The following is a 25,756-nucleotide window of genomic DNA, read 5'->3' as shown; positions in this document are numbered from 1 at the left end:
TAATAAACCTACGTTTCTATGAAAATTTAAGTTTTTTTTTTTGCGGCCCACTAGACTTAAACCTTGTTTATTTGGCCCTTGTTAGCATTTGAGTTTGACATGCTTGCTTTACACTAACACACTGAACTGTTAAAATATTAACATGCAGGTGCTCTCTGGAAATACTGAGTATTCATGTACACGTACTTACAGTCCCTCAAACATTCCTTCTTCATAACAGGCCTAAACTCTGGCGAAAACAGGTGAGCAACAAAAATGGTGTTCAGGTATCGGTGAACAAGGGCTTCAGAAAAGGATACAAAACAGTCTGCAATAAATCAGGCTGTCGGTTGCAGTTTCAAAGGATTACATCAAACAATATTCAAAGTTATTGCAAGAAATATATACTATTGATTTTTTATCTTAATTGTGTAGTTCAAGATTCTCATATCTTTACTTCTCCAGGACAAGTGATTTTTTTTTTGTAGGTCGTGATATCTTTAAGGGACCAAGGTGATGGTCCTTAATAATGTAGGTGCAATTTAAGTATGCACAGCTATCATTTTGTACACACCTGTGAGGCTTTGAAAGCTCTGTGCACGGAAGCAATCCAATTACAATACAGTGAAATTCCTCAGTAGTGTACAGTATTTTAAGGAAAATACTGATAAAAAATATTTTTGGGGTGATCCAAAAGGTCTACCATTTTGAATTTGAACGTAATTATAACATTGCAAAACTGGGGAAAGAATCCCCAAAGACACTTATTCATTGTGTGTACACTTAGATACACGAATAGTTCAGGACAGATTAAACATTGAACCTCATTGTTAAATCAGAGTAGTGAAGATACTTTTAAATATATTTATTCAAATCATATAAAATAAATTTAACATAAAATATATTAAAATCCGAAACGGGGGAAGAGAGAACAGTATATACAGGGATGGTATCTATCAGTGTCCCATAAGGCAGGGGTGCGCAAAATGGGGGGCGCGGGATTTTTCTGGGAGGGCGCGGGCGGTTATAGAGGCCCCGCTCTCCTCCCCGAGGCATTTAAATTAAATGGCGGGGGACCGTGCAAGATCTCTGCAACTTCAACTTACCGGGATTCAGCCGCCTTCTGGTCAGGTCGCCATGACAACGCGGCATCAAATGACGCTGCGGGGTCATGTAACGTGTCGCCATGGAAATGCACGTCAAATGACCCTGCGGGGTCATGTGATGTTACATGACCATGATGTCACTGGGGAGGGGGCGCTCGAGCTCTGGAGCCAGCACACAGGGGGGGGGGCGCAGCAAAATAAACTTTGCGCACCCCTGCCATAAGGTCTAAGGGAGTGTCCCCTTGAGAAAGCTCCAATATGAGTGAAATGTACGTCGGGACCGATTGCGAGTGACGTGAGACGTCACAGGGGCGGAGCAGTGTTTATAGATAGCGTAGCAAAAACACAAAACCAAAAGCGTACTAAATGTCTAAACCACTTAAATAGTGAACTGATATGCCAATTGAGGGGTGAATAAAGTTAATGTATAGTGAGGTGCAAAGCTGGCTAATAAACATTAAATCAACTTTATTCAGCTCAGAAGACCCCCTGCTCCCACACACTAGTATCAAGCCCCCCCTTCCCCCCCAAAGAGAAAATCATTACCTTAGCGGGTAGCTGCTAAGGTAATGAAGCTGCTTACATTTTATTTTTATTTATAGTGTGTATGAGCAGAGGGTCCCCTGAGCTGAAGTTGATTTTAGCCTTGGAGACCCCCAACTTCCTGAGATACAGGCCCCTTTATGGGGTGCCGGAATCTCATACAATGTTAAAATCCCATGGTCTTGTGACCCACAGGATTTTAACATGGCGGGATTCCGGCACCCCATAACCAGGCCTGTAACTCGAGAAGTAGGGGGACCCCGGATCTGAAATCAATGCGGGTCAGCCCCAGAGACCCCCTGCTACAGTACTGTAGTATTAAAATTAAATAAACCCCCCGCGATCGTCTGTTAGAGGCGCGCAGGTAGAGTGACTGATTCAGCCTCTCTCTTACTGCGCGTCTCTTACAGACAGGTAGACCCAGGTACAATTCACACAGCAGGGACCCTTAGTCCGATGGGCTATTTAGTCTGCAGCGGACCATCTCAGACCACCACGCGGTATAGTGCATGATTCAACCGAGAAATGGTCTCATAACTGCATCTGTACATATATATTAGACAATCATGGTACTCCTGAGCAGTATCTGCAAACACGTGTGCTAATCTATTACACAGGGTTTGAAATGTTTTATCTATTGCCATCCTGGGTAGTAAGATAATAGCTCAATAGCACAGTATACCTGAGATACTGAGAATACTTCTAAATAATAAAGCACCTATGAGCCAGCAGCCAGCTCTTTAAACTGCTACCTTACTTTGGACTACAATCACAGCTACCATCCTGGTATTTGTGTCCAATGTATACACGGTACACTAGTGCTCTCAGGTAAATAGTAATATTCACTCACTACCTCTCTTAAAGTACCTATCTAAGGACATGTATTCCTGTATATCAGTATAAGACCTTATTAGACACTGATAGATGCCATCCCAGTATATATGATCCCCTCCTTCCCCCTTTCAGATTTTAATATATTATATGTACTGTGACAGAGTCACTGACTCAGTAGGCTGTGACAGTGAATGGAGAGATGCTGCAGCCAGATCACTGAGTGTTAATCTCCTCAGACAGAGAAAGCACAGCTGTAGACTGATTAAACAGGGGCTGAACTATCAGTGAAACAAGTGCTTTAAAAAGCAGGAAGTTGCTCACACAAGGGAAGCTTGTTTTTCCACAGGAAGGTGGAGAGAACTCTCCCGGCTGGGAAGCCGTTGCTGTTGATCTGGTCCCCCAGTCCTGCGAGGATCTAGGCTGCTGGGACCAGCTGGGACCCCAACCCAGGATAAAGATACAGATTGCTGCGAGGCTGGACACAGCCTGCTCCCCGGAACCGTGTTCCTGTTTGCTGCTGGAGCTGCTATACAGATAAGACTTTATTCTTATACGTATCGGTTAACCATTGTGTAGCATGTTTTGGGCATGACCAGATTAGCTGGCTGTCCTGTTAGTAAGGGCTCAAGAAGTGAGTTAGTGTCCCTAACGGGACTAGGATTTAATTTTCAAGAAAGTAGTTTCTTAAAGGGACAGTGCACCCGTACTTATTTTGGTTGTGGCTAATAAACCACTAGTGTTTAAAGTTTCCCATCGTGTCTAGCGTCTTACTGACCCCGCCGCGAGGCCGTCCTGGGTTCTTCTTAGGCTAAGGCCCCGGTCCCTGCAGCAGCACACACAGGCAACGCACTTATGGCACAGCCAGCTGCAAGAGCTACATGCAGCCAAGGAGAAGCAGCGAGTGCTACAGGAACGGCTGAGTACCCAGTATGTCCCCACAGAACAGCATGAGGAACTGAGGGCCACGCTGTACGCCACAAGAGCATCGCTAGGGGCAGAGCTGGGTACTTTGAAGAAAGCCAATGAAACGGTCCTAAGGGATATAGAGACTGTGAAAATGGAGAATATAAACCTGAAGGAAGAGGTTTTAAACCTGACTGGTCAGGTCAGTGATGGGACTGAGAAGCTTCACCAAGCACAGAAAGTGAAGACACAATTGGCGCAAGAAAAAAATGAAGTACAGGCTGCTCTGCAGAATGCAGAGAAAATGCTGGAAAAAGAATGCCTCGCCCTGGAGCAGATGAAGATCACGTTGAGCGCCACAAGAGCATCGCTGGAGGCGGAGCTTAGAATCCAGGTGACCCTGTGTGAGAGGGAACATGAGAAGGTCCAAAGACTGGAGCAAGAGCTGGAGAAGCAGAGAGGCAACTCCATCTCCATGAGTCAGTATGCCAAGGAGAAAGAAGCCTGGAAGACAGAAGCAACAGCGATACTGGCGACAAGAACTGCAGAGCTCAAAAAGATGGAGGACGCGTTGATGCAAACCCAGAGTAAGCACCGGGAAGAGGTGAAGGCCCTGAGAGGGGACTGGCAGCATCAGATTGAAGAGCTGCAAACTCAGATGGCTGAGCACGAGATGCAGCGCGCCAAGACGGAGGAGGTGTCCGTCCGTCAGGTGGCCTGCCTGATGTTGCACCATGAAACTGAGATGGCTGTTATCCACAAGCGGCTGGACTACACGACCAATGAGGGGGCCCGGCTACAGCTGGAGCTAGACAAGGTCCGGGAGGAGCACCAGCAGCTGCAGGTCCAGAATAAAGAAAGAGAGACAGATTTAAGCCTTGCTCTGAGTCTGCTAGGAGACGTAGAATCGCGACTCAATTCTAACGAAGATGAACTAGCAGCCGCACTGAGTGAAAGAAGAAAGACAGAAGGACTGCTTCAAGACCTGAGGAAGGACCTGGAGTCTGAGCGGGCTGGCCGCAGGATGGCGGAGAAACAAAAGTGTGACCTAGGCAAGGAGCTCGAGTCTCTAAAGTCTGAGCGGGACGCTACGTTGGACTCTACTGCTGCCCAGCAGGAGGTTTCTCAGATGAAGCTGGAGGAAAAGCTTACAAGCCCAAGACAGACGTTTGGGTCACTGAAGCAGTCCAAGGAAAAGGTGGCGGTAGAGATAAAGTCAAAGGATGATGAAGGGGAAGCTGCACTGGAACATGTTTTACCAGAGCCCGCTGTCTATGCAGACTATCTCAAAACCCTGCTGTTCTCACAGAAGAACAAAAAGCGGATATGACACAAATTGAAGACATGCTGATTAAAGAATTTATAGGTCAGCAGCTGATTCTTATAGTGGGCTGTCTAGATACCAGTGAAGAAGGAGGCAGGAAACGCCTTCTTGCTGTCCTACAAGAGATGCTTGTGATACCTAATACACCAACTTCCCTTATAACGTGTCTAGTGGAATTATTGCTCCGTATTGTTAAAGATGATGACCGGAGAATTCAGATTGTGGCAGAAATAGTCTATGAGCTGCGAGAGCCAATTGTTAGCGTGGATATACCAGCGGATGCCGCGAAATCAAGGAAATTACAGTTAAAGATTGCAGATTTAAGAGTGCAGCTTAACGAAGCCAAACAAGACTTGGAGGACTCCATAGTTTTACAAGATTTCAGTCTTGCATCTGAATTAAAGGAGGTACCAGTCCTCAGGCCCAGATGGCCTGGTAATTACCCCAAAAAGAAAATGCCTAAATTGGAAGGCAAGAAAAAAAAAAGGGGGAGGGAAGGGCCGACGTCAGACATTGGCGACAAAGATGCTGGTGCACGGGCCACTCCACAGGACAATGTTTCGCTGGGGAGAGGGATATGTGACAGAGTCACTGACTCAGTAGGCTGTGACAGTGAATGGAGAGATGCTGCAGCCAGATCACTGAGTGTTAATCTCCTCAGACAGAGAAAGCACAGCTGAAGACTGATTAAACAGGGGCTGAACTATCAGTGAAACAAGTGCTTTAAAAAGCAGGAAGTTGCTCACACAAGGGAAGCTTGTTTTTCCACAGGAAGGTGGAGAGAACTCTCCCGGCTGGGAAGCCGTTGCTGTTGATCTGGTCCCCCAGTCCTGCGAGGATCTAGGCTGCTGGGACCAGCTGGGACCCCAACCCAGGATAAAGATACAGATTGCTGCGAGGCTGGACACAGCCTGCTCCCCGGAACCGTGTTCCTGTTTGCTGCTGGAGCTGCTATACAGATAAGACTTTATTCTTATACGTATCGGTTAACCATTGTGTAGCATGTTTTGGGCATGACCAGATTAGCTGGCTGTCCTGTTAGTAAGGGCTCAAGAAGTGAGTTAGTGTCCCTAACGGGACTAGGATTTAATTTTCAAGAAAGTAGTTTCTTAAAGGGACAGTGCACCCGTACTTATTTTGGTTGTGGCTAATAAACCACTAGTGTTTAAAGTTTCCCATCGTGTCTAGCGTCTTACTGACCCCGCCGCGAGGCCGTCCTGCCACAGTACATATTATTTTATATCATTTGAATAAACGTTATGTTTTAAAGTATGTTCACTACTCTGATCTAACAATGAGGTCCAAGGTTTAAACTGCACAGAACAACTCATGTATGTAAGTTTGCACGCAATTAAGAGGTGTCTTTGGGGATTCTTTCCCCAGTTTTGCCTAAATATTTGCCTCTGTTTGTCACCCTAACATAGCCCTAGAGCGGTCAACTCCCCCCTCATCTAATTATAACATTGCCCTAATCACTGAAACACTGGAATTGTTGCAGCATGCTTTATTAGAAAGGAATCCTTACCTATCCCCAAATTTATTGCTTACTATGTTGTATTGAGTATTGTACTGTTCGGAGGTTAGACATTCAGGTCAGCTATTTCACATCTTTTAGCCTCTTCAGAGCAAAGTGTGTCCCACGAATAGCACAAGAGCTGGATGGCCACTGTTCCTGCCATTTAATTTCCTGCCTTTCTGCCAGCTCATCTCTCCCACGGCCCTTACTATCTTAAAAGAGCAAATCGATGGAACCCCTGCTTCCCGAGAAACAGTACCTCCAAAAAGTGCTGCTGGCATCACATAGAGGTTTAAAGCTTCTCTGTCACACCGACCAATAGGAAGCCACGTGTCCTAATGGCTGGCACGACGTGGGATCTTTAAACCTCCGTATTGTTATCCCTGGAGGGGACAGTACCGGGAGTGCATTCGGAGTAATGTATCTCAGGTATTAGGGCGTCCCCAGAGCTGAAATTAACAAGGTTCAATTCTCTAGGCCCCCTGTTTCCCACCAATGCTTAAAAAAAACCAAGGCAGAACTGCTCCTTTAAGAGAAGAGGAGGATTTTCTCATCCATTTATTGCAGTGATAGGAATGTTTCCCAGCATTTAAGCCCCAGGATTGTGATATCTGTATTAGCTATAACATGACCTGGGGCTAAAATGACTGGGGCAATTGAAGCCACTAGACATTGTGGCAAGCGTTCAATTATGAAACAAATGTTAAAAGAAGTTTAAGCGCATCCATATAACCCACTACAACAAAATCTCTGCCAATTAATGATTGGAACTTCCTGACTTTAATTTCAAACATCTTATATAACAAATTAACAGACTTCTAGCCTTCTATGCTATTATAAATTAAAGAAAAACTCAAAGTAAATAGATTTTGTTCAAGAAAACTTAATTTGTGGTGCTACTACACGAAAAGGTCAACAAAAATTGATCTGAAGTTTTATCAGAAGCATTAATAATTTAATTGCAAATAGACGTCTGCGGGGCCTCATTTGCTATTCTGATGCTTCACAACAAACTGCATTTACATGTAAATTATATTCTAATAATTATTTCTGCAGGTAAAGTGCTTCATTTAGTTCAGACACAGACATATGTATTATCAGAGAAAGCCAAAAGGAGACTTGGCAAATTAGTCATTTTATATTATACAAAGCTTTGTTATAATTTTGGCAGTGAATAAAAAATTGTTGCTTCCTTTATTTTGTCCTAGAAAAATTATTATTTAAAGTTTGCTATTGAGACTTACACATTTTCACATGGATTTCGTTCAATTTTTGTTCTGTACTAAACATAATCTATTATTATCTTGTTAAGTTTATATGGACCAGGAACCAATAGCTACAAAGCAAAAATATTATTTGTACTACTTCATTATCCACACTTTAAGGGAATTCATTTAATGATGCAGGACGGAGGAGTTTCTAAGCAAGTGATACCTCACAAGGAGGCTCGGTAACGCGCGCAAGGAGGCTCGGTAACGCGCACAAGGAGGCTCAGTAACGCGTGCAAGGAGGCTCGGTAACACGCGCAAGGAGGCTCGGTAACGCGCGCAATGAGGCTCGGTAACGCGCGCAAGGAGGCTCGGTAACGCGCGCAAGGAGGCTCGGTAACGCGTGCAAGGAGGCTCGGTAATGCGCGCAAGGAGGCTCGGTAACGCGCACAAGGAGGCTCGGTAACGCGCGCAAGGAGGCTCGGTAACGCGCGCAAGGAGGCTCGGTAACACGCGCAAGGAGGCTCGGTAACGCGCGCAATGAGGCTCGGTAACGCGCGCAAGGAGGCTCGGTAACGCGCGCAAGGAGGCTCGGTAATGCGCGCAAGGAGGCTCGGTAACGCGCGCAAGGAGGCTCGGTAACGCGCGCAAGGAGGCTCGGTAACGCGCGCAAGGAGGCTCGGTAACTCGCGCAAGGAGGCTCGGTAACGCGCGCAAGGAGGCTCGGTAACGCGCGCAAGGAGGCTCGGTAACGAGCGCAAGGAGGCTCGGTAACGCGCGCAAGGAGGCTCGGTAACGCGCGCATAAGGAGGCTCGGTAACGCGCGCATAAGGAGGCTTTATTAAAAAAAAAAAAAACATGTAAAGCACGTGCTAAAGAATTACAGTTGGAGGGTATGTAATAACTAAGAAAGGATGGTGGGGGATGCACACAATTAAGAAATATTGAGGTTTCTCACAACATTTACATTATTGCACAGTGGTTAAAGGAGACATCCATGCATACTCAATTATTTTCCTCCTTACATGAACCCCCTTGTCTGCTCTATGGTCCCCAGGAAACAATATCTTCCCAACTGTCACACATTGGCAGTGGGGCTGGAGCTTGTTTGGTGACGTTGCAGCTTTTGGTGACCCCCCCCCCCCCCCCCCCCTCCGGCAGCCATGTTTGAATTTTAGAAGCCAGAGTTTCGTTGGGGGGAATGCTGTATGAACTCCGGCAATTCAGCTGATCGTAGGAAGTACTAGGATACAAGGAAAGGGGATGCACAGAACAGTATCTTTTTCAGAAACTCATTACACAAACACAAATATTTGGAGTCAGGAAGGAATTTATTTCCTCCTTAAAAGATATCATTAGATGATATTTCACTGGGGTTTTTATGTTTGCCTTCCTCTGGATCAATATACTGAAAATACAAATATAGGATAAATATCGGTTGTCTAAATTTACGATAGGTTGGACCATATGTCTTTTTTTCAACCTCATCTACTACAGTATGTCACTATACTGTTTAAACCAGCAATCCAAGCTAGTATTGTTTTTTTTTTTACCATTGGTAAACCAATACATAAGATGGAATATGACTGAGTTGGAAAAGAAGCCACAGGCACTGCCCAGGCTATACTGGGTTTAAAAAAGGATCAAGGGAATTTCTTCGTATCTTCTGAAGTACAATTTGTTTTGGAAAAGTAGTACCATCTCAGAAGGGTGTGAATCACTTCTATCATGAGAAATAAAGAGGGAGAAAAACTATGCAGAATTGCTTATTTAACTGTAGCTCGTGCAAGCTCCTTGTCTTCACTATGTTCGTATAATTAAGTCTGATGCATCAATATGACTGGTGTTAAAAATTATATTCCCTAAACCCATTTGACAAGCTCAGAGTAGGTGAGCGTCAAACTTCATACTGGAGCACTAATGTTAATTATCACCCTATTAACAAAATTTGAATTTTTGCTGTAGGTGGTGAGAGAGAATCAGAAACTCCAAAGAAAAAATGCATATACAGCTGAACCCCGTTATAACACGGTGCTCGGGGTCCACATAATGAGACTGCGTTATAACCGGGATCGTGAAATGGCCGTCGCCATTAAATTATAATTAAAATAATAATTTATCAATTATACCATACCACACAGGAATCGAACCCACAATCTTTCATATGCTAGTGCAATTCTCTAGCTGCTACACCATAGAGTTGGTGTGATGAATCTGACTCTATAAACAAACTTAACATCTACTGCATAGTGCAGTCCATCACCATTGCACTGTGCAGTAGATGTTAAGTTTGTTTATAGGATGTTAAGTTTGTTTATGGCGGTTTTCAGTCAATCACAGTGCGATCGGCCAAGTTGTAACGCTGCTGAATAAGGCCCATTGTCATGATAGGCATGGAGAACACATGAAAGTACTACCATACAGTTGTTTTAAATGCAGGTAACATACTGGTGACCAACTAGAAACCTGACGCACAGTTAACAGAAGAACAAAGCATACCATACAGCACAAAGCAAGCCAACATTGGATACTAAACATTGACTGGCTCTCAAGAGGAATATATACTGTAGAGTACATCAAAAAGTTGTTGCTGAAAGACTTACTGGTCTGAAAATATGAATATCCTGGTTTCTAGACACAAGGTGAGAACTTTTTGCTATACAGGTCGCCGTCTCCAACTTATCTCCTGTTAGCATCCATATCTAAAAACACATATAAAATGAAGCTTAGTCTTGAACTACATTTATGTGCCAGTGACCTGGAAGAATATAGTAAATACAGTACCATGCTACTGTATTGTATAGGCAGTGGACATTAGGCAATGTGTAGATGGATTCAATAGGCGTATCTACCATACATGTAATCTATATAGGCAGGTATATTTCAGTTCTAAGGACTCTAATGATCTAACTGTGCAATGCAAAATATACTATAAAAAAAACTAGAATATTGCACATAAAGTACCTTTATTCCAGCATTTCTCAGCATCTCCAGAGTCGGTCTTACATCAGCCTGTAGTTGATCCTCTACACCAGTTAAGCAAAGCAATTCCATTTCCCTTTCTAGGCTTTCCACCACAGCCGCGACCTTCAATGTTCTGTCATGTATACTTAGCTTTGCCTGATTATATCGATTCTGAGCAGAAAAGCACATTTTACAGATATAATTCTACAGCTGTATATAAATAAGCTCAAAAAGTGCCAATCTGAGCAAACAAAAAGGATCGTGTTCACATAATGCAACATAATGAAACAAATCTCAAAGTTGATCAATGATACAAAGACTTACAACCAGGTAAGTATTGTTAAAATATCTGTTGTAAATATAAATATGTTTTACATCATGCACAAAGTTGGGTTTTGCAAAGGGTGGTTTCCAGGAAGAGAAGACTGATAATCACAAGGATATACCAGTATAAAATTCATTGCATCACTTTATGACACACAAATGCTCTAGAGATAACTCTTAAACATGTTTACTTAAAAAATATGCGTCATATTAGACAAATTAAAGATCCCAACACTTGCAATAAATTAATGAATATATATTTTAATGTTGCCAAAAATGTTTTCATACCTCAAAATCTTGGTACTGCTCTTCGGTTAATGACTTTTTGGCAACGACCAGAGTTCGCAATCCTTCCCTTGCCATGTTTCCGCACTAGATGACACATATTAAGGATCATTAGGTATTATCTAATATAACACCCACAATTACAATCTCAGAGACTGAACTTGTTGATCAACTAAAACCTCTTTATGAGCACCACTATGATTATTGCAGCACCATATCTGTATACTAATTGCTCAGATACTTACTCAAGATTCTCCCAACAAAAACATAAAGTTGGAAATGCACTTGCACCCATTTATTATGTCCTTGTTTGCATACAATTATTTGAAATAGAATTTCAATAGTGTGTATCCCGCAGCCCTTGAGAGAACCATCTGTACCTCATTCATCCTTTCATATAATATATATTATTTTTTTTCCTTTAAATTCTGTTCATTCTCAATTGAAATGGTAGGCATATATTTACAAGGCTTGCTATTCAACCAGAAGGCGCTGTAAGACAGCTTATTACCCATTCCAGTGAATGGACCAGAAGGTGCCTTACAGAGTAGGTCCGCTTAGTAAATATGGCCTTAAATGTTTTATGTTTACATTTTAACTTCAGTTCGCACTCCAGGTGTCTTGAAAACATGTGAAGGTTTAATGTAGGATTAATATTTCGGTTCTTCCTCATGGCGACAAAGGTCCAAGGAAGGACTGAAACGTTGATCCTACATTAAAAACCATCACATGTTTTTCAAGACCTCTATAGTGCAGACTGTTGCTATTTTATCTGAAGTCAATAGTAGGAGGTAGTCCGACACACAAATACTCAGTTGAATAACAAATCACCTGCCGGTGCCCACGGACAGAAAGGGTGATGTCCTGCAACATCCCTGGGAGTTCATATGTGGAAGGCAAGGTCCAGGCACTCGGTCTTCAGTATAACGAGTTTATTTCAGCAAAAAAGAACCAACGTTTCGACTGTCACGCAATCTTTGTCAAGGTGAGAGCTATTTTATCTGAAGGCCATGATCTGTAGATCCACAATGACCGGACATCCAAAGGAAGGAGATGTGGAGTAACGGCAGCACGCAACCACGGAGGAAATTCCATTGAAGACCCCACAAATGTGAGTTACTCCAACCTGTTTACCTGTATGTACCTATACTTACCCAACCGATGTTCTTGTCTGGTCACTAGCCAGTGAAGGTCCCACATCATTCCAGTGGGATTTTTTCCAGCTATTCGGTATCTAGTGGAAGTGGTTTTATTGCAGGGTTGGAGTGGTTTGGTCTGGACTGTCTGGGACCTCCAGGGTTACTATATTATGTGTTCATATCCTTGGGCTATATAGCCAGTGGCTCACGTTGGAGCACCATACAGCTTTTTGTGACATGATCTGTAGATGTCTCAGCACCTGAGGCAGTTTGCACTCCCATCCTTTGAAATCACAGCTATATTTTAACTTCTATATTGATTTGTGACTTTAGTGGCTGTAGAAGGTTGCACATGCGGGCCTCTCAGTAACTTACCAATAGTTTACATTTGAAATCCATAATGTTTAAGGTAAAAAACACTAAAAACTCCATGCCCATTGGAGTGCTGCTGGGAAAGAGGCCCCAAACTCACAATAAAAAAGTCTACCATATTTTTTCCAACAGATGTAACTAAATGCCCTGGTCTTATTTTTAGGGTATGTCAATAATAAATTAAATAATAAATATGCATTTAAAAATCAGATAGCCATATTTAGTGTGCATTGGGTTTTCCGTCATTTTCATTTTAATGCCCAGAACATACATGAAAACGAGAGGTACAGTAATGCTCAATGTATCACTTCCTGGTAAAATATTTTATAAATAAATAAATTGTACTGTGCTGTGTGTTTATTTCAGGTCAGCTCTATCACTCAAATTTCGTTTTTTTAGCGGCTCATCATTTCTGAACCATAAATAGTGCCAGGATAATTAGCACGAGGTATGGTACAGGCGGTCCTCGGTTATCCAACGGAATCCGTTCTGGAAGTAGCGTTGGATAGTGAAACCGTTGTAAAGTGAGTCCCATGTTAATCAGTGGCGGTGATCGTTGGATAACGCATTCAGGCGTGGATAGCGCATTCCGGCATCGAAAAACGGCCCTTAGGGTTGGATAGTAAAGCGTTGGATATGCCATTCGTTGTAAAGTGAAACGTTGGATAACGAAAACTACCTGTACAAAGTTTTTGTTGACGGATTTTGGAGAAGTAGATTTTAAAAACAAGATAGCTAAAGAAACACAATTTGGTCCCAAATTTCGATTTTGTTGCACATGTCTAGAAAAAAAAAAAAAAAAAGAACAGCTTTGGACTAAAACCTACAGTATTACTGAGGAGGCTAGGGGAAAATGGAAGAGGATTTATATACTTTCAATACAGCAGCATATGTAGGCATAAACTAAGCAGGTCTAAGGAAAAAGTGGAAAATGATATTCTGCATTTAGATATATTGTTTGTATGGGTGATCATTGCTGCAAAACTGGTTCTCCTTTGCGGTGACAACACATTTTTTCCAATCATTTGTTTTATCCAGACATAAAACGCATGAAAATGAATTGCTGTTTCTAGATTTATTTCTTAATTGTCCTTACTTATAACATTTAAAACTACAATGTTTCTGTTATATAAGAAATAAAGTTAAAAAATAAAAAAGCCTGACAAAGGTGCAGGAGGCTCCAAAACTTTGCTGCTGTGTGAGGTTTATGATGTCCAAGATAGGGGTGCTAAACTCCAGTCCTCAAGACCTCCCCCACCCCCACCACCAGGTCAGGTTTTCAGGATATCCAAGTTGCAGCACAGGTGGTTCAATCAGAGGCTCAGTTGAAGACCGAGCCTCTGATTGAGCCATCTGTGCTGAAGCAGGGATATCCTGAAAACCTGACCTGTTAGGGGGGTGAGGGGGATCTTGAGGACTGGAGTTGAGTACTCCTGTCCTAGAATAAACAATGACTGTTTAAGATAACATACATGTGATTTATTTATCTTATTTTCCAATGAGTGAGGGACACTAGGTATTTTCTGAACATAAGAAAGTTTAACCACTGCTCATCTACAATCTATTTTTTAAATCCTTTTAATTCGGAATATCAACAGATGTAAAAAAAAAAAAAAATGATTTCGAGAATAATAATAATAACTATTTCATATAGCGCTTCTCTCCAAATGGGACTCAAAACGTTTCACAATTAAAGTATAGTGCGTGGCAAGCAGCACATAGAATCTTTGTAGGCACAAGTCCCTGCCTAGATGAACTCACAATCTATATTTTTTGGTGCCTGAGGCACAGGGAGATAAAGCGACGTACCCAAGGTCACAAGGAACTGACATCGGGAATTGAACTCCAAAATCTGTAGGTCAGAAGACCTGATGCACCCCCACTATTTTGTTATGTATTCACAGCATGTAAGTAATCACCATTTCTTTGCAAAAATAGAACTGTTAGGTTTCCAAACTAATTTTATATTTGTATCACAGCCTGCAAATAACGCATAGTTTTTTCCATCATCACTTTTCAGCACTGAAGGAACCAAAAGCAACCCATAGAAACACACATTAAAACAGCTTTAGTTGTTTTATTTCTTCTTGTGCTTTTCAAAACAAATATAAAAAGCTTGATTCCATATATGTAGGAAGCGTTTCCCTAATAATCATTACATGGAATTTTGTTGCCTGTCCTGTTTAAATATCCTCTATAATTATTCTGTGACAGATGTTTAGGAATTACAGAAACATACTGACGTTGTGTAGAACTGGCCCTAAACTTCAGCTCCACTTTTTAATGGAAGAAATGTACAGCATTGCATTCTGTTCAAAGCGTATTTCCAGGGTACAGTATGTTGCCAATGTTCATATATAATGCAATTAGCTGCTGTGCTAAGCACCAGCAGTCATCTTAATGTAACACTCTGTACAGACAATATGGCAATAGAGTGATCACAACACATATGTTCATAATGGCATTGGCAATATGAATCAATATCTGCTGCAGGGCAGTTTGACTTAATCAGGGGCATGATTAAATTAAACTCCCTGAAGACCTAACAAGATGTCATAAAAATTACTTTTGGCGATAATGATACATAATTAATTGTAAAAAACTGAGCTTAATTTATTTAGCATTATGAGGTCAAATCAATAGACATCTTTCACCAATGACATTATTACGCGTGGCTTTTTTTTTTTAGAAGACAGCTGATAGATGTTTTATGAGGGATAATATATAATGGCTATGTTACAAATTGTATAAAAGACACTTATAATACCTAGATTTTGATTATGTGAAACAATAGAGAAAAGTGTACTGCCATAAAATACAATACACCCCTTAAATTCTATAAATGCTTTGCAGAAACTGCTGCTAATATATTGTTAACCTTTTTTATGTTCACTAGCCACAGTATCTGGTACTATTACCATAGGTTAGCTTACTAGAGACATATCCAATTTAAATGGTACTGTATATATAATGGATATTCTTTTGTGATTTAATGATAAAGTCAAGAGGATTTCCTAACTTCCAAATGTCCCTTTTCCTCTTTATTATAAATCTTCAGTGCTGGACTCTTTGCTTTGTAATGTATAAGAACCAGATCCACTAACATAGAGGCAGTCTTTTGCTTGGCAGTTTGTATAACTTTTTAATATTGGTTCTGGATATCTACTCTGTATCCTTCCTTTATAAACAAAAATTGGGATTGTAAATTGTCGTCACCAATGCCACATTTTTGCTAGGAATGTCTTACCTCTTCTTCCAACCAATCATTGTACTGTACTGTGCTGGACATGGCAACATCAGCGCCTTTCATATAGAATGTGATATCTCCTGAAGATTCTTCCTGGAATTACACAGAACCCACAAACAATTAAACACAGTTAAAAGCTTATTGAGTCAAATTGCCCTGTTCTAAATAACAGAGACCTATATGAAACTGAACACTTATCCTCTGCATATATTTGGCATTTTTCATTGTTGGGATCTCACACTTGTTGAACTTGGTCATCTGGTGCAATGAAAAGGCCAAGCTGGTCTTGCTACTAAAACCTTATATTAACATACATACAGGAGTCACTATATTTACGATTCATTGCAATTTTAACAAGATACATACTGTTCTATCAAGATACCATTCATCTTGGATGTCTGACTATTTTAGCAATATTTCATATTTTATTATTTTAATTGTGCGTCAATGCCAGCACGGTAGTGTAGAAATGTTTCCAACATAATCATGGAAAATGGAACAGAATATTATTTACAAACATCTTCATATGGTTACCTAACAGGCATGATATATAGGGCTCTATTTACCTAGCACTGCTACTGTGTACATCTGCGTCGCCCCAAAGGCGGACCCCTGATGGGGTTCCACAAGAACTTCTCTCTCCTGCACAGAACCAGCATGCTAAGGATTAACATTTGCTTTTTCTTGTACTATGTGGAACGTCAACCCCACCCACTGGAATGTTAATGAAGCAGAAAGATGAAGGACTTTGAATCCACAGCTACATTCAATCTGAACCCCTTCAGTGTACATCTGCATTGCCCCAAAAGGCAGAAAGCCTTTGGCACAGCCAAAGGGCAGCTAAAGGGTGTGAGCCGTTTGCTGCCATTCGCTTATGTTTGGTGATATTAAAGCTTCTCTATTTCAATCTGAAACTCACCAGCCATTTTATCCCCTGTACCCAATTGTCCAACTCTATCTGTCCATGAAATGTCTGTGAATTGACTGCATAACCCTGTTCATTTGATGTAACCATGTATTGTTATAACTCTGTGCCCAGGACACACTTGAAAACGAGAGGTAACTCTCAATGTATTACTTCCTGGTAAAACATATTATAAATAAATAAATACTCAATACTACACCTTCCAGTACTGGAAGACACACAGTGGCATCATTAATAAGCAGTCTTCAGCCATAAGACACCTCCCAGCGCCGGAGGACAACATCAAGCCCATTCAAGTCAATTTGCTAAAATGTATCTTCTAGCACCAGCAGGTGTCTAATGGCAAAAGACTGTTTAGTAAATATGGCCCTTTGTGGCCCATTAAGTTGAATGGGCTGCAAGGTGTATTCTGTTACTGGAAGTTGTCTTATGGCATAGCACCACTTAGGAAATATGGGCCATAATGTTGTTGAGAGACTCTCACTGATCACATGAGTGACCAAAATAAATGTAAAAGGTGAAACAAAAGTTAATCGCACGTCAATGTTAAAGAGTTACAGTTAGTGCTTACTAGGTTCACTCTATTCAATGAGGTGAAACTTAGAGCAGCCGTGGGAGAAATTATGCCATTAGCACGTGAATAATGTTAACAATGTAAACTTGTACAACGTTCATAATTAGCATTGTAGCGTAAAAGGTTCTCAGAAATAAACATTATTCTTCATTGGAAGCTGTGCATCTTACGTTCTTCTTAGTTCAACGCACAATAATGATTAAATCACACTGTCTTTGTATTAAAGGATGCATGTTTTTGTTTTCCACACAGATATTGAAATAATAAGCAATTACTTCAATAGTAGGCGATACCTTTTTTTAATGAGCTGTGTAATTCAAATTAGAGTTACCTTTCAAAGGAAATTGTAGGCTAACAACTTTAGAAAGCTAGTTACGAATTTGTCTGAATTGCAAACACTGATAACCTACGAATGACTGGAAAATCTCTGCAAACCTGACCACATTGTAAATTCTCCACCCTACTCGACCAAATAAATCTGCTGCTATGAACCACAAATCGCAAGCAGCTGGTAGCAGCATAACTCAATTTTTTCGTCTTGATCGTAAATGCATTTCTTGAATTTGCCACTTGTTATTTCAGGTGTCAATTCCGAAAAATTGTTTCATGGTGGAGCTGATGAGAGAAGCCGTGACTGGTGGAGATCTGACAGTGGCCACTTACCCAGCTCAAAGTCTGACATACCTAAATCACCTTCGACATTTCCGCCCTTTTGTTTTAGGCTAGAAATATGAGAAAAGGTGTAAGAGAGACTGGAGGCAGATCCTGAACTAATCCGTCCATAGATCTACAGTAAAACTGCCTTCTCACTAAGGCATCTTTGAATCTATCAGTAAATGTAAAAATGCTTTCAAGATGGAGAAGAGCTGGGGAAAACGACAGGCTGCATGTGGCTTATAACAGCACCTTGCCAAGCCCAGGCAATGCTAAATAATACAATGATATATGTCTGTTAAAACTTTCATAAACAAATGCACTAGAGTATTATAATTAAACTCATTAATACACATTTTGCCAATTTAAATACCTCTTTCAAATAAAAAGTGAGCAAAAACAGATACTGCAAAACATGCAAGTAGTTAGAGCAGCATCATCTTGGTAAAAACAAAAGATTTTGTGCGAACAATCAAAGATCTTACTGAGGTGTTCAGCTATTCAGAAAAGTGTTTAGGTGAATAAAATCTTATAGATGAAAAGGAAATTAGATGTGAAAAACTTAATAATAAAATGATCACAGGTATCATTGAAACTAGCCCAGAAAACCAGTTCTTCACTTCTGTGTACCAAGCAGGAGTCTCGGGGGTAAATTCACTAAGCTCCGACACAAGGTATCGAACCCCGAAGTTAACCCCAGATCGAGGTGCTATGCCCTGCACTGGCGCTTAGTGAATACCAGAGTTAGTGTATATTATTTCATTCCACAAGTGAAGTCAAGTGGCAACTGATAAGTGGTAAGAACCTGACACAATGGCTTACTCTCACTATGATGCCCATTCGTTTGCTCTCAGAGGTGAATGGAAAGATCTGCAGAATGAAGAATGTCAGAATCTGTCCGCCGGGGCTCTTCAGTTGCATTGAGGTCAAATCTCTGTTGACCAAAGTCAGGCCAACACTTTCTGTCCACTCTACCAGCGCTACCTATAAGAAAACAAATGTAGGTGTCAAGGGGTCAATTACACCACAGTGTAATACACATGGAAACAAATAGCCTAAACCCTACGGTGGTGAAATAGTGTGCGACCCATTGACCCATACGGTTGCTGGCCCTTCAAGCACTAAAACATACAGTAGGTTAAATCTTGTTAGGATGAGGCCAAAAGGTTGAGGAAAGGGAGGCATGCACACACCAATTTGGGGGTTTAGGGGAGTCAGGTTAAGAGCTAACAGCACCAAAGTTGCACTTCTCAAAATCGTATATTGTTATTAATTTCAGGAACAAGGGGACCTGCAGCACTCAAAATAAAAAGATTGGCAAAAACGGCTAGCAAACATAAAGAATTTATCATGCAGCTGTGTGGAAGAGTAGTGGCGCAACTGCGCATGACAGATTTCACAGGATCCCGGATGGATAGAAAAAACTTTATTTGCACGACAGAATCACACTGGGGCTACACCACGATCTCCCCCTCTACTCGTTTCCCCCTCTTGCTAGGGCTTCGTCTCGGAGGGTCTCCGAGAAGAAGCCCTAGCAAGAGGGTGAAACGCGTAGAGGGGGAGATCGTGGTGTAGCCCCAGTGTGATTCTGTCGTGCAAATAAAGTTTTTTCTATCCATCCGGGATCCTGTGAAATCTGTCATGCGCAGTTGCGCCACTACTCTTCCACACAGCTGTATCTTCCATGCTGGCTGCACGCAGGAGCTGAAGCAGAGGAGAGCGGGACCCAGACCAGGAGCTGAGATTGAGGTAAGGGTCATTACCTTGCTCAGACACTCCGGTTATTCTTGTGGCCCACACTGCTCCCTTTCCACAGCCCCACATGCCATTTATGACACCACAGGTGCAATTGCTTTACACCGAAGCGCTTGACAGTATCTTGTTTGCAATTTATCATGCAGTGCGATGTGATACAGGAAAAAAAAGAGCACGTTTCGGGATAGCCATAATCTTCCTTTTACCTGACGAAGGCTAACCCAGTGAGTAGTTTTTGCCAATCTCCTTATTTTCAGTGCAGCAGGTCCCCTTTTCCCTGTATACATCTGGATGGGCTTGTGGACCGCCATCCCACCTGTACTAGCACCGCACCTAAATTTAGCCTGTAGATGGCTGCCCACAAGACCCTATTTCTTCTACTATTGTTATTGATCTCCAAATATATCTCACCAGTAAAAGTACAGAGGAGTCCATTCATTTTCAAGCATGCTCTCCATTACTAATTAAACCAAGGCTGGCATCAATACATTGTATATCTCCCAAATTCTATGCGGAGATAAAAGTACTGAACCATCAAATTCAAATACTTTAGAAGCTTTGTGGCTATGCTATGTCAGTCATGTGTTTGATTAGTGATTGGTGTTAAATTTATTTTTAGAGACAGCAGCAGCTTGGTTTTAATCCAGCATAACCATACTGAAGGCAAAATGCCCCTAATGAGAAGATTCAGAGAAACAACAAAAAAAAAATCAATATTCAATAGCATGCTGATAAAATATAGATCATGCAATTTGTTACATTTTGCAATGCAAATTACAAAAATAAATGAAAATGGAGTTGAGACCACTGGCTAATGAGTAACACAAAAAAGTATTTCAGATCAAATCAATCAATAAGAATTGATCTGTGAATGGGTCAAGTATCGCAAGCAACATATTTTTGGCTATAAAGAGCGCATTTAATTAAAATAAAAAATAAAACAATGAGATAAGCAGAAGATGAACCCTTAGTGATGCCAATTACGTAAAGTGCAAATTTGTAAATACTGTATAAAAGTTCCAAGAAAAAAACACACTGCTAAAGAAAATACAATATACTTTAGTGAGAAATAAGATATTGTAGATTTAGAAATATGGTAGGAATTTTTTTTGTAGGTTTGTAGCATAAGTAACATAGCAATTAACGTAGCTTTTTGTCATCTATGCAAGCAACATCTATATAAAAAAAGGTTAATTTTCAATTACAACTACAAAGGAGCAGCATTGCATGGTGACTGCTGAAATGTACAGCTTTGCTAATACCCCATCATCAGACTTCTGTCCCTCTGCAGGAAGGATGACATCTGGTGACTCACATCTCTGATTGCTCATTTTATGCTTAACTTCACAACCTATGTTTTTAGCTCTATATAATAAATGAATATAGCAGTTTTTACTTCCATAACAAGGTTGTTTAGGATGATTGCCTACTGCTGCAGAGAAAAATAAAAATGATGAGTGCATTTAATCAGAATAACATACACACGAACTTGTCCTGTGTTTCTTCACAGCACGGTAATGCACGTACCCTTACAGAAACTAACAGATGTACCTGCCTTGTAATACAACTATCAATAAGTATGCAGATCATTAGCCCACCCAGCAGCACAGTAGCCTGCAATGCATTACAGTATACTAAAGTGAGCCCCAGCATCAGTAACCTTTGGTTATTGAGGATATTTTTTGGTCACTATAAACCTCCTTGCTGATCTTTCAATAATTACATTTGCCTTCAGTTTTCTTCAATGAAGAACACAAAACCCTTCACTCTTAGGCTAAGAGTATCTCCGCTGCAACGCGCGCCCGCCGGTATCTCCGCTGCAACGCGCGCCCGCGAGGTTGGCGGCGCGTGCAGCCGATTACCTGGTCTGCAGCTCACTGCAGGAAGATAGACCGGGGGGCGGGCAGGGGAGTGACGGGGGCGCGGCCATGAGGTCACCCGGCAGGTTCGCCCTCATGGCTGAACCGCCGGGGGGCGTGCCGTATCGCTCGACGCGAGTCCTACTCTCAATTCTATTGAGAGCAGGAGAAGCTCTCGCCCCAGCGCTGCGGCCCCGCCTCGCAGCGGACCCAGCGCCATTGAGGGGAGGGCTCTCGTCCGTGCAGCGTCCGCCACACCGGACGCTGTAGTATGCAGCGGGGTAAAGGCCTTAGCCATTTGCTGCTAGAGGGGCATTGCAATGGACTGCAGGCTCTGTGGCAGAAAAGGAGTTAAGATTCTAGGATTGGCACACTTCAAGAGATTATCACCTACTAACTTGCACTTTGGCTGTTGCATAATTATCTAGCAGTAGCTCCCTTTATACAGAATACATTACAAAATGTGACTTACAACCGTTTTAAAAAAAACAACACAGGTTTTAATCACACACTATGCAAAAGTCATTCGCCAAAAGTAGGCCTAAGGTGTAAAAGGCCTGTCGATCACAATATTTTTGAGCAAATCCCAGGAGGCTTCTATTCAGTTTGAGATCCTGGCACACTTGTTAGCTTAAAATGACAATTAAAACAAAGCAGTAAATCAAACAGCATGATGTTTTTAATTTTCATTAGCAGCAAGACATTAGTAAAATGATGTAGGACAATTACTCACAAAAAACTACTGAGGGTTTTAATTCAGTGACCTTTGGCTTTCCAGTAATGTATCGGATTCTTAGATATAGCTTTTAACTACCTCATTCTTTCATGTAGACTGTTGTTGCCAATACTGATAGATAACAATTGAATTACCTAGTTCTAAATTAACTAACCATTGAAACGATTTCAAGAAGATGAATGCAATTTATTTTCCACTTACTGAGGCTGGACAAAGAAATCTGGCAAAAAAATTGTTTACAACTGTTGCGTTTGCAACAATTACAATTTTTTCTTTGTATTTAACCGGTTGACTGCTGCAAATATTTCAGGTGCATGAACAAGTAATGTGTTGGTAGCCGCTATGATGGAAAGAGGGTGAGTTGACGCTCATACAAAAAGATGCACTGACTGACATACATGTCAGAGACCAATGAAAGAGCCACAATATATGGGCTATATTGTAAGAAGAATGAACAATGTGAGCACATTGTAGCGATACAATGAGAACTGCTTAAAAAAATATCCTGTTACACAATCTGATATAGGATGTAAAGATATTGTACTAATGTGCAGCCTTGAATATAACTGTGCTCAATGATTCTCATTCAGAGATGTAATTTAAGAGCTAAGTCTCCAAGACAATCTTGGATTCATATAAAAATAACTAAAAATGATACAATATGAATACATAGGTAAGCCCCTTACTGACGTTCTCCAGGTTTCCCCTTAGGACAATAAAGATTTCCTCTACTTCCCCTAGTGTACCTGTAAGGTTTGTTTGTTTTTAAGGTTCCAAAGGGTCAAATTAACGGTCATTAAGTTTGAAATGTAACATTTAAAGTCACTGTCCATGCTGCACTATATTTCTGGTGTGTTTCCTTACCTAAACTGGGAAGGTACCCCAAGTTGCTGTGTGGTCCCCTGACTTCCAGAGACTTCTGGTTCCTGCTGTACTGGCACCGGGCAAAAATATTTGCCCGGTGGACCCAAAATGATTGTGGGGTCAGGGCTCACTCTGGTGCCTATAGAAAGCTTTAACATCATCAGGAACCACAGCCACATTTCTACTATAAACATCTCAGGGGGTTCCTGGAGGGATGTGTCAGAGGAATCCCTCTGGTTCAGGTACTGTAAGGTTTAAAAAAAAAACCCATACATTTTAGGGGGTGATTGCTGCATTAAGCATTGTTTCATTATATCTTGTGCTATTTTAAACATTCTTTTAATTAAGGGATACACACCAAACACAGATCAGCATGTTGTTCCTGAGCCACGGGCTAAACGTGAAGCTTTAGGAATGATACACAGTCACATCGGCTTCTTCATATCAAGGTACAGACAATAATTATAGCCGCTAACAAAAAAGATGCCTTTAGAACTCTCTCAATTCCATTACAATCCTTAGTACTATTTAATCTTTGGTGTTTTTGTTCGGGATGGTCCCCCTCTTTTTTTTAAATTTTTTTTTTATTTCATTAACTACATATATATGTATATAAGATTTTAAGCCCCATAACATTTTCACCATTCTGTAAAACTGAAATACTTGAAAGAAAGTTAAAATCTGTTTTGGTGGACACATCTATATAAGGTGGTAGTCATTTAATCGCAGCTGAAGCAGTTACATGTCCGCAAATGCCAGAGGTCTCATGGCATTCTGGTGCCTGCTGGACCACCGGCACTGAAAAGGCTAAAACACGGTTACGAGATCTATTTTTAAGAGCAACACCCCTAACCCCATCAGTCACCCTGTGTCCCTCCTATCTTTTGCCTCAAAAGGCTTGTATCTTTCTGCATGCTGTCTTTCCTCAGCTCCTCCGTTCTCCTGGAATCTGGTTTGTGCACTGTTCACTCAACTAAACAGCACTCACCAAAGTAGCAAAAAAACATCCACACTGCTAAATCCCAAGGACATTACTTCCCACTCATTCTACTCGACCGGTCTGCTTCCTTTTATACTGTTGACCACTCCTTTCTCCTTCACACTCTCCACTCAATTGGTGTTTGTGATAAAGCCCTCTCCTGGCTTTCTCCCTACCTCTTTCATTGTTCCCTTAGTCATTCTATTTATAATTAATTTTCTTCCGCTATATACTGTATACTCAATTGTTGACCCTTTAGATTCATTTTTCTCACATCTGCAGTACAATCCCAGGTCTCCTTCTGTCTCACAGCAATCTCCTTTTGAGTTGCAGCGAGATGCCTTAAACACAATACGTCAAACATCGAGCTGCTCATAATCTAACATAAATCAAACCCCATTGTGCCCTTTTCAAATACTACAATCGATCCAGTTTCCCAAGACCAATGTTTAGATGTCAAATTTGACTCTCTTCTTTTGTTCTCCCCATGTCTTAATTCTATTGCTAACTCTTGAATTTTCTGTCACCATAACATTGCTAAGATACAGCTCTTCTGTTTTTCTGCTACTAAAATGTTAATGCATACCCTCATTCTCTCCCGCCTGGACTTCTGCAACCTTCTCCTTACTGGCCTTACTGCCTCGCAGCTCTCTAACCTACAATCTATTAAAAATGTTGCAGTGAGAATAACCTCCTCCTCTTAACAAGTCTGTTTCTCTCCTCCAAAAAACTCCCTATTAAACTCGCATTCATTACAGAATTATTCTCTCTTTCAAAGCTCTCCACTCCTCTGCTCTACTTATATATCACCTTTATTTATTTATTTGCTATACACCTACTTGCTCTGCTCAGGCCTGTCTTCTCTCTATGCCCATGTCACCATAGTCTCATGCCTACAACTCCTCTCACATGCTGCACCCTACCTCTAAAACTCAATCTCCTATCAATGTTTTCCAAGCATCTTCTTGTTCAAAAAAAATTAGCGGGTTGCAGTGCACGCCTTCTTTGCCTATTTTTGTGTATCTATTCATCGGCTGGAGTATAGGACTGGCTTTCGTTGCTCCGCGGACGGATGCGGACACTACCTGTGAGTTATTCTACTTATCTTCCGTGCCATGCAGGGCTAGTGTGTGACTCCAGGACATTTGAGGGCTTGTGGTGGTTGGGTTTATCTGCATCGTAATGCTCACCTTACAGTGGGTCCTCCGGTACTGGTCATCCCCCTCCCTCCTTTTCTCCCCCTACCTGTGTTTTTCATCCACATTATACAATTGGCCTGCAATTCACGCTTTCATTGTGCAGCACTCATACAGTTCCTGGATTGTTCATACAAATGTTACTACACGTGATTATACATACTGTAGCAATGTTGCTATTTTATCCTTGATCTAGAGCAGGGGTGCGCAAACTTTTCAGTCTGCGTCCCCCTGCCTGCTCCCCCCCCTGCCTGGCTCCGGTGTCAAGTCATGTGACGCCACATTGCCATGGCAACGTGACGTCACGTGACCCTGCCGGGTGGCCGTGGTGACACGTCACTGGAAGCCAAGGTAAGAGAAGTTACAGAGGGCTTGCGCGATCCCCGGCATTTCATTGAAATGCCTTCGGGGAAGTAAGGGGCCACTGCAGCTTCTCTTACCTTGGCTTCCAGCGAATCTCCCGTCCCCCA

General features: G+C 41.6%; 1 protein-coding gene across 1 annotated transcript in view; it reads right to left on the bottom strand.

Annotated features, from left to right (window-relative positions):
* ATP9B (ATPase phospholipid transporting 9B (putative)) overlaps window positions 1-25,756 on the bottom strand; it is a 283,427-nt gene that overhangs the window by 18,042 nt on the left and 239,629 nt on the right. Inside the window, exons 16-20 of the mRNA XM_075588537.1 lie at window positions 18,720-18,881; window positions 15,745-15,837; window positions 10,990-11,073; window positions 10,378-10,548; window positions 10,005-10,115 (exon numbers count right to left, since the gene is read on the bottom strand). Of these exons, the coding sequence (XP_075444652.1) occupies window positions 10,005-10,115; window positions 10,378-10,548; window positions 10,990-11,073; window positions 15,745-15,837; window positions 18,720-18,881 (621 nt within the window). The remainder of the gene's footprint in view (window positions 1-10,004; window positions 10,116-10,377; window positions 10,549-10,989; window positions 11,074-15,744; window positions 15,838-18,719; window positions 18,882-25,756) is intronic.

The sequence above is a fragment of the Ascaphus truei genome, chromosome 2 (genome assembly GCF_040206685.1).
Source record: "Ascaphus truei isolate aAscTru1 chromosome 2, aAscTru1.hap1, whole genome shotgun sequence".
In the NCBI taxonomy this organism is placed as follows: Eukaryota; Metazoa; Chordata; class Amphibia; order Anura; family Ascaphidae; genus Ascaphus; species Ascaphus truei.
The sequence above is the reverse complement of the archived record's forward strand: the minus strand, read 5'-3'. Positions and strand labels throughout refer to the sequence as shown.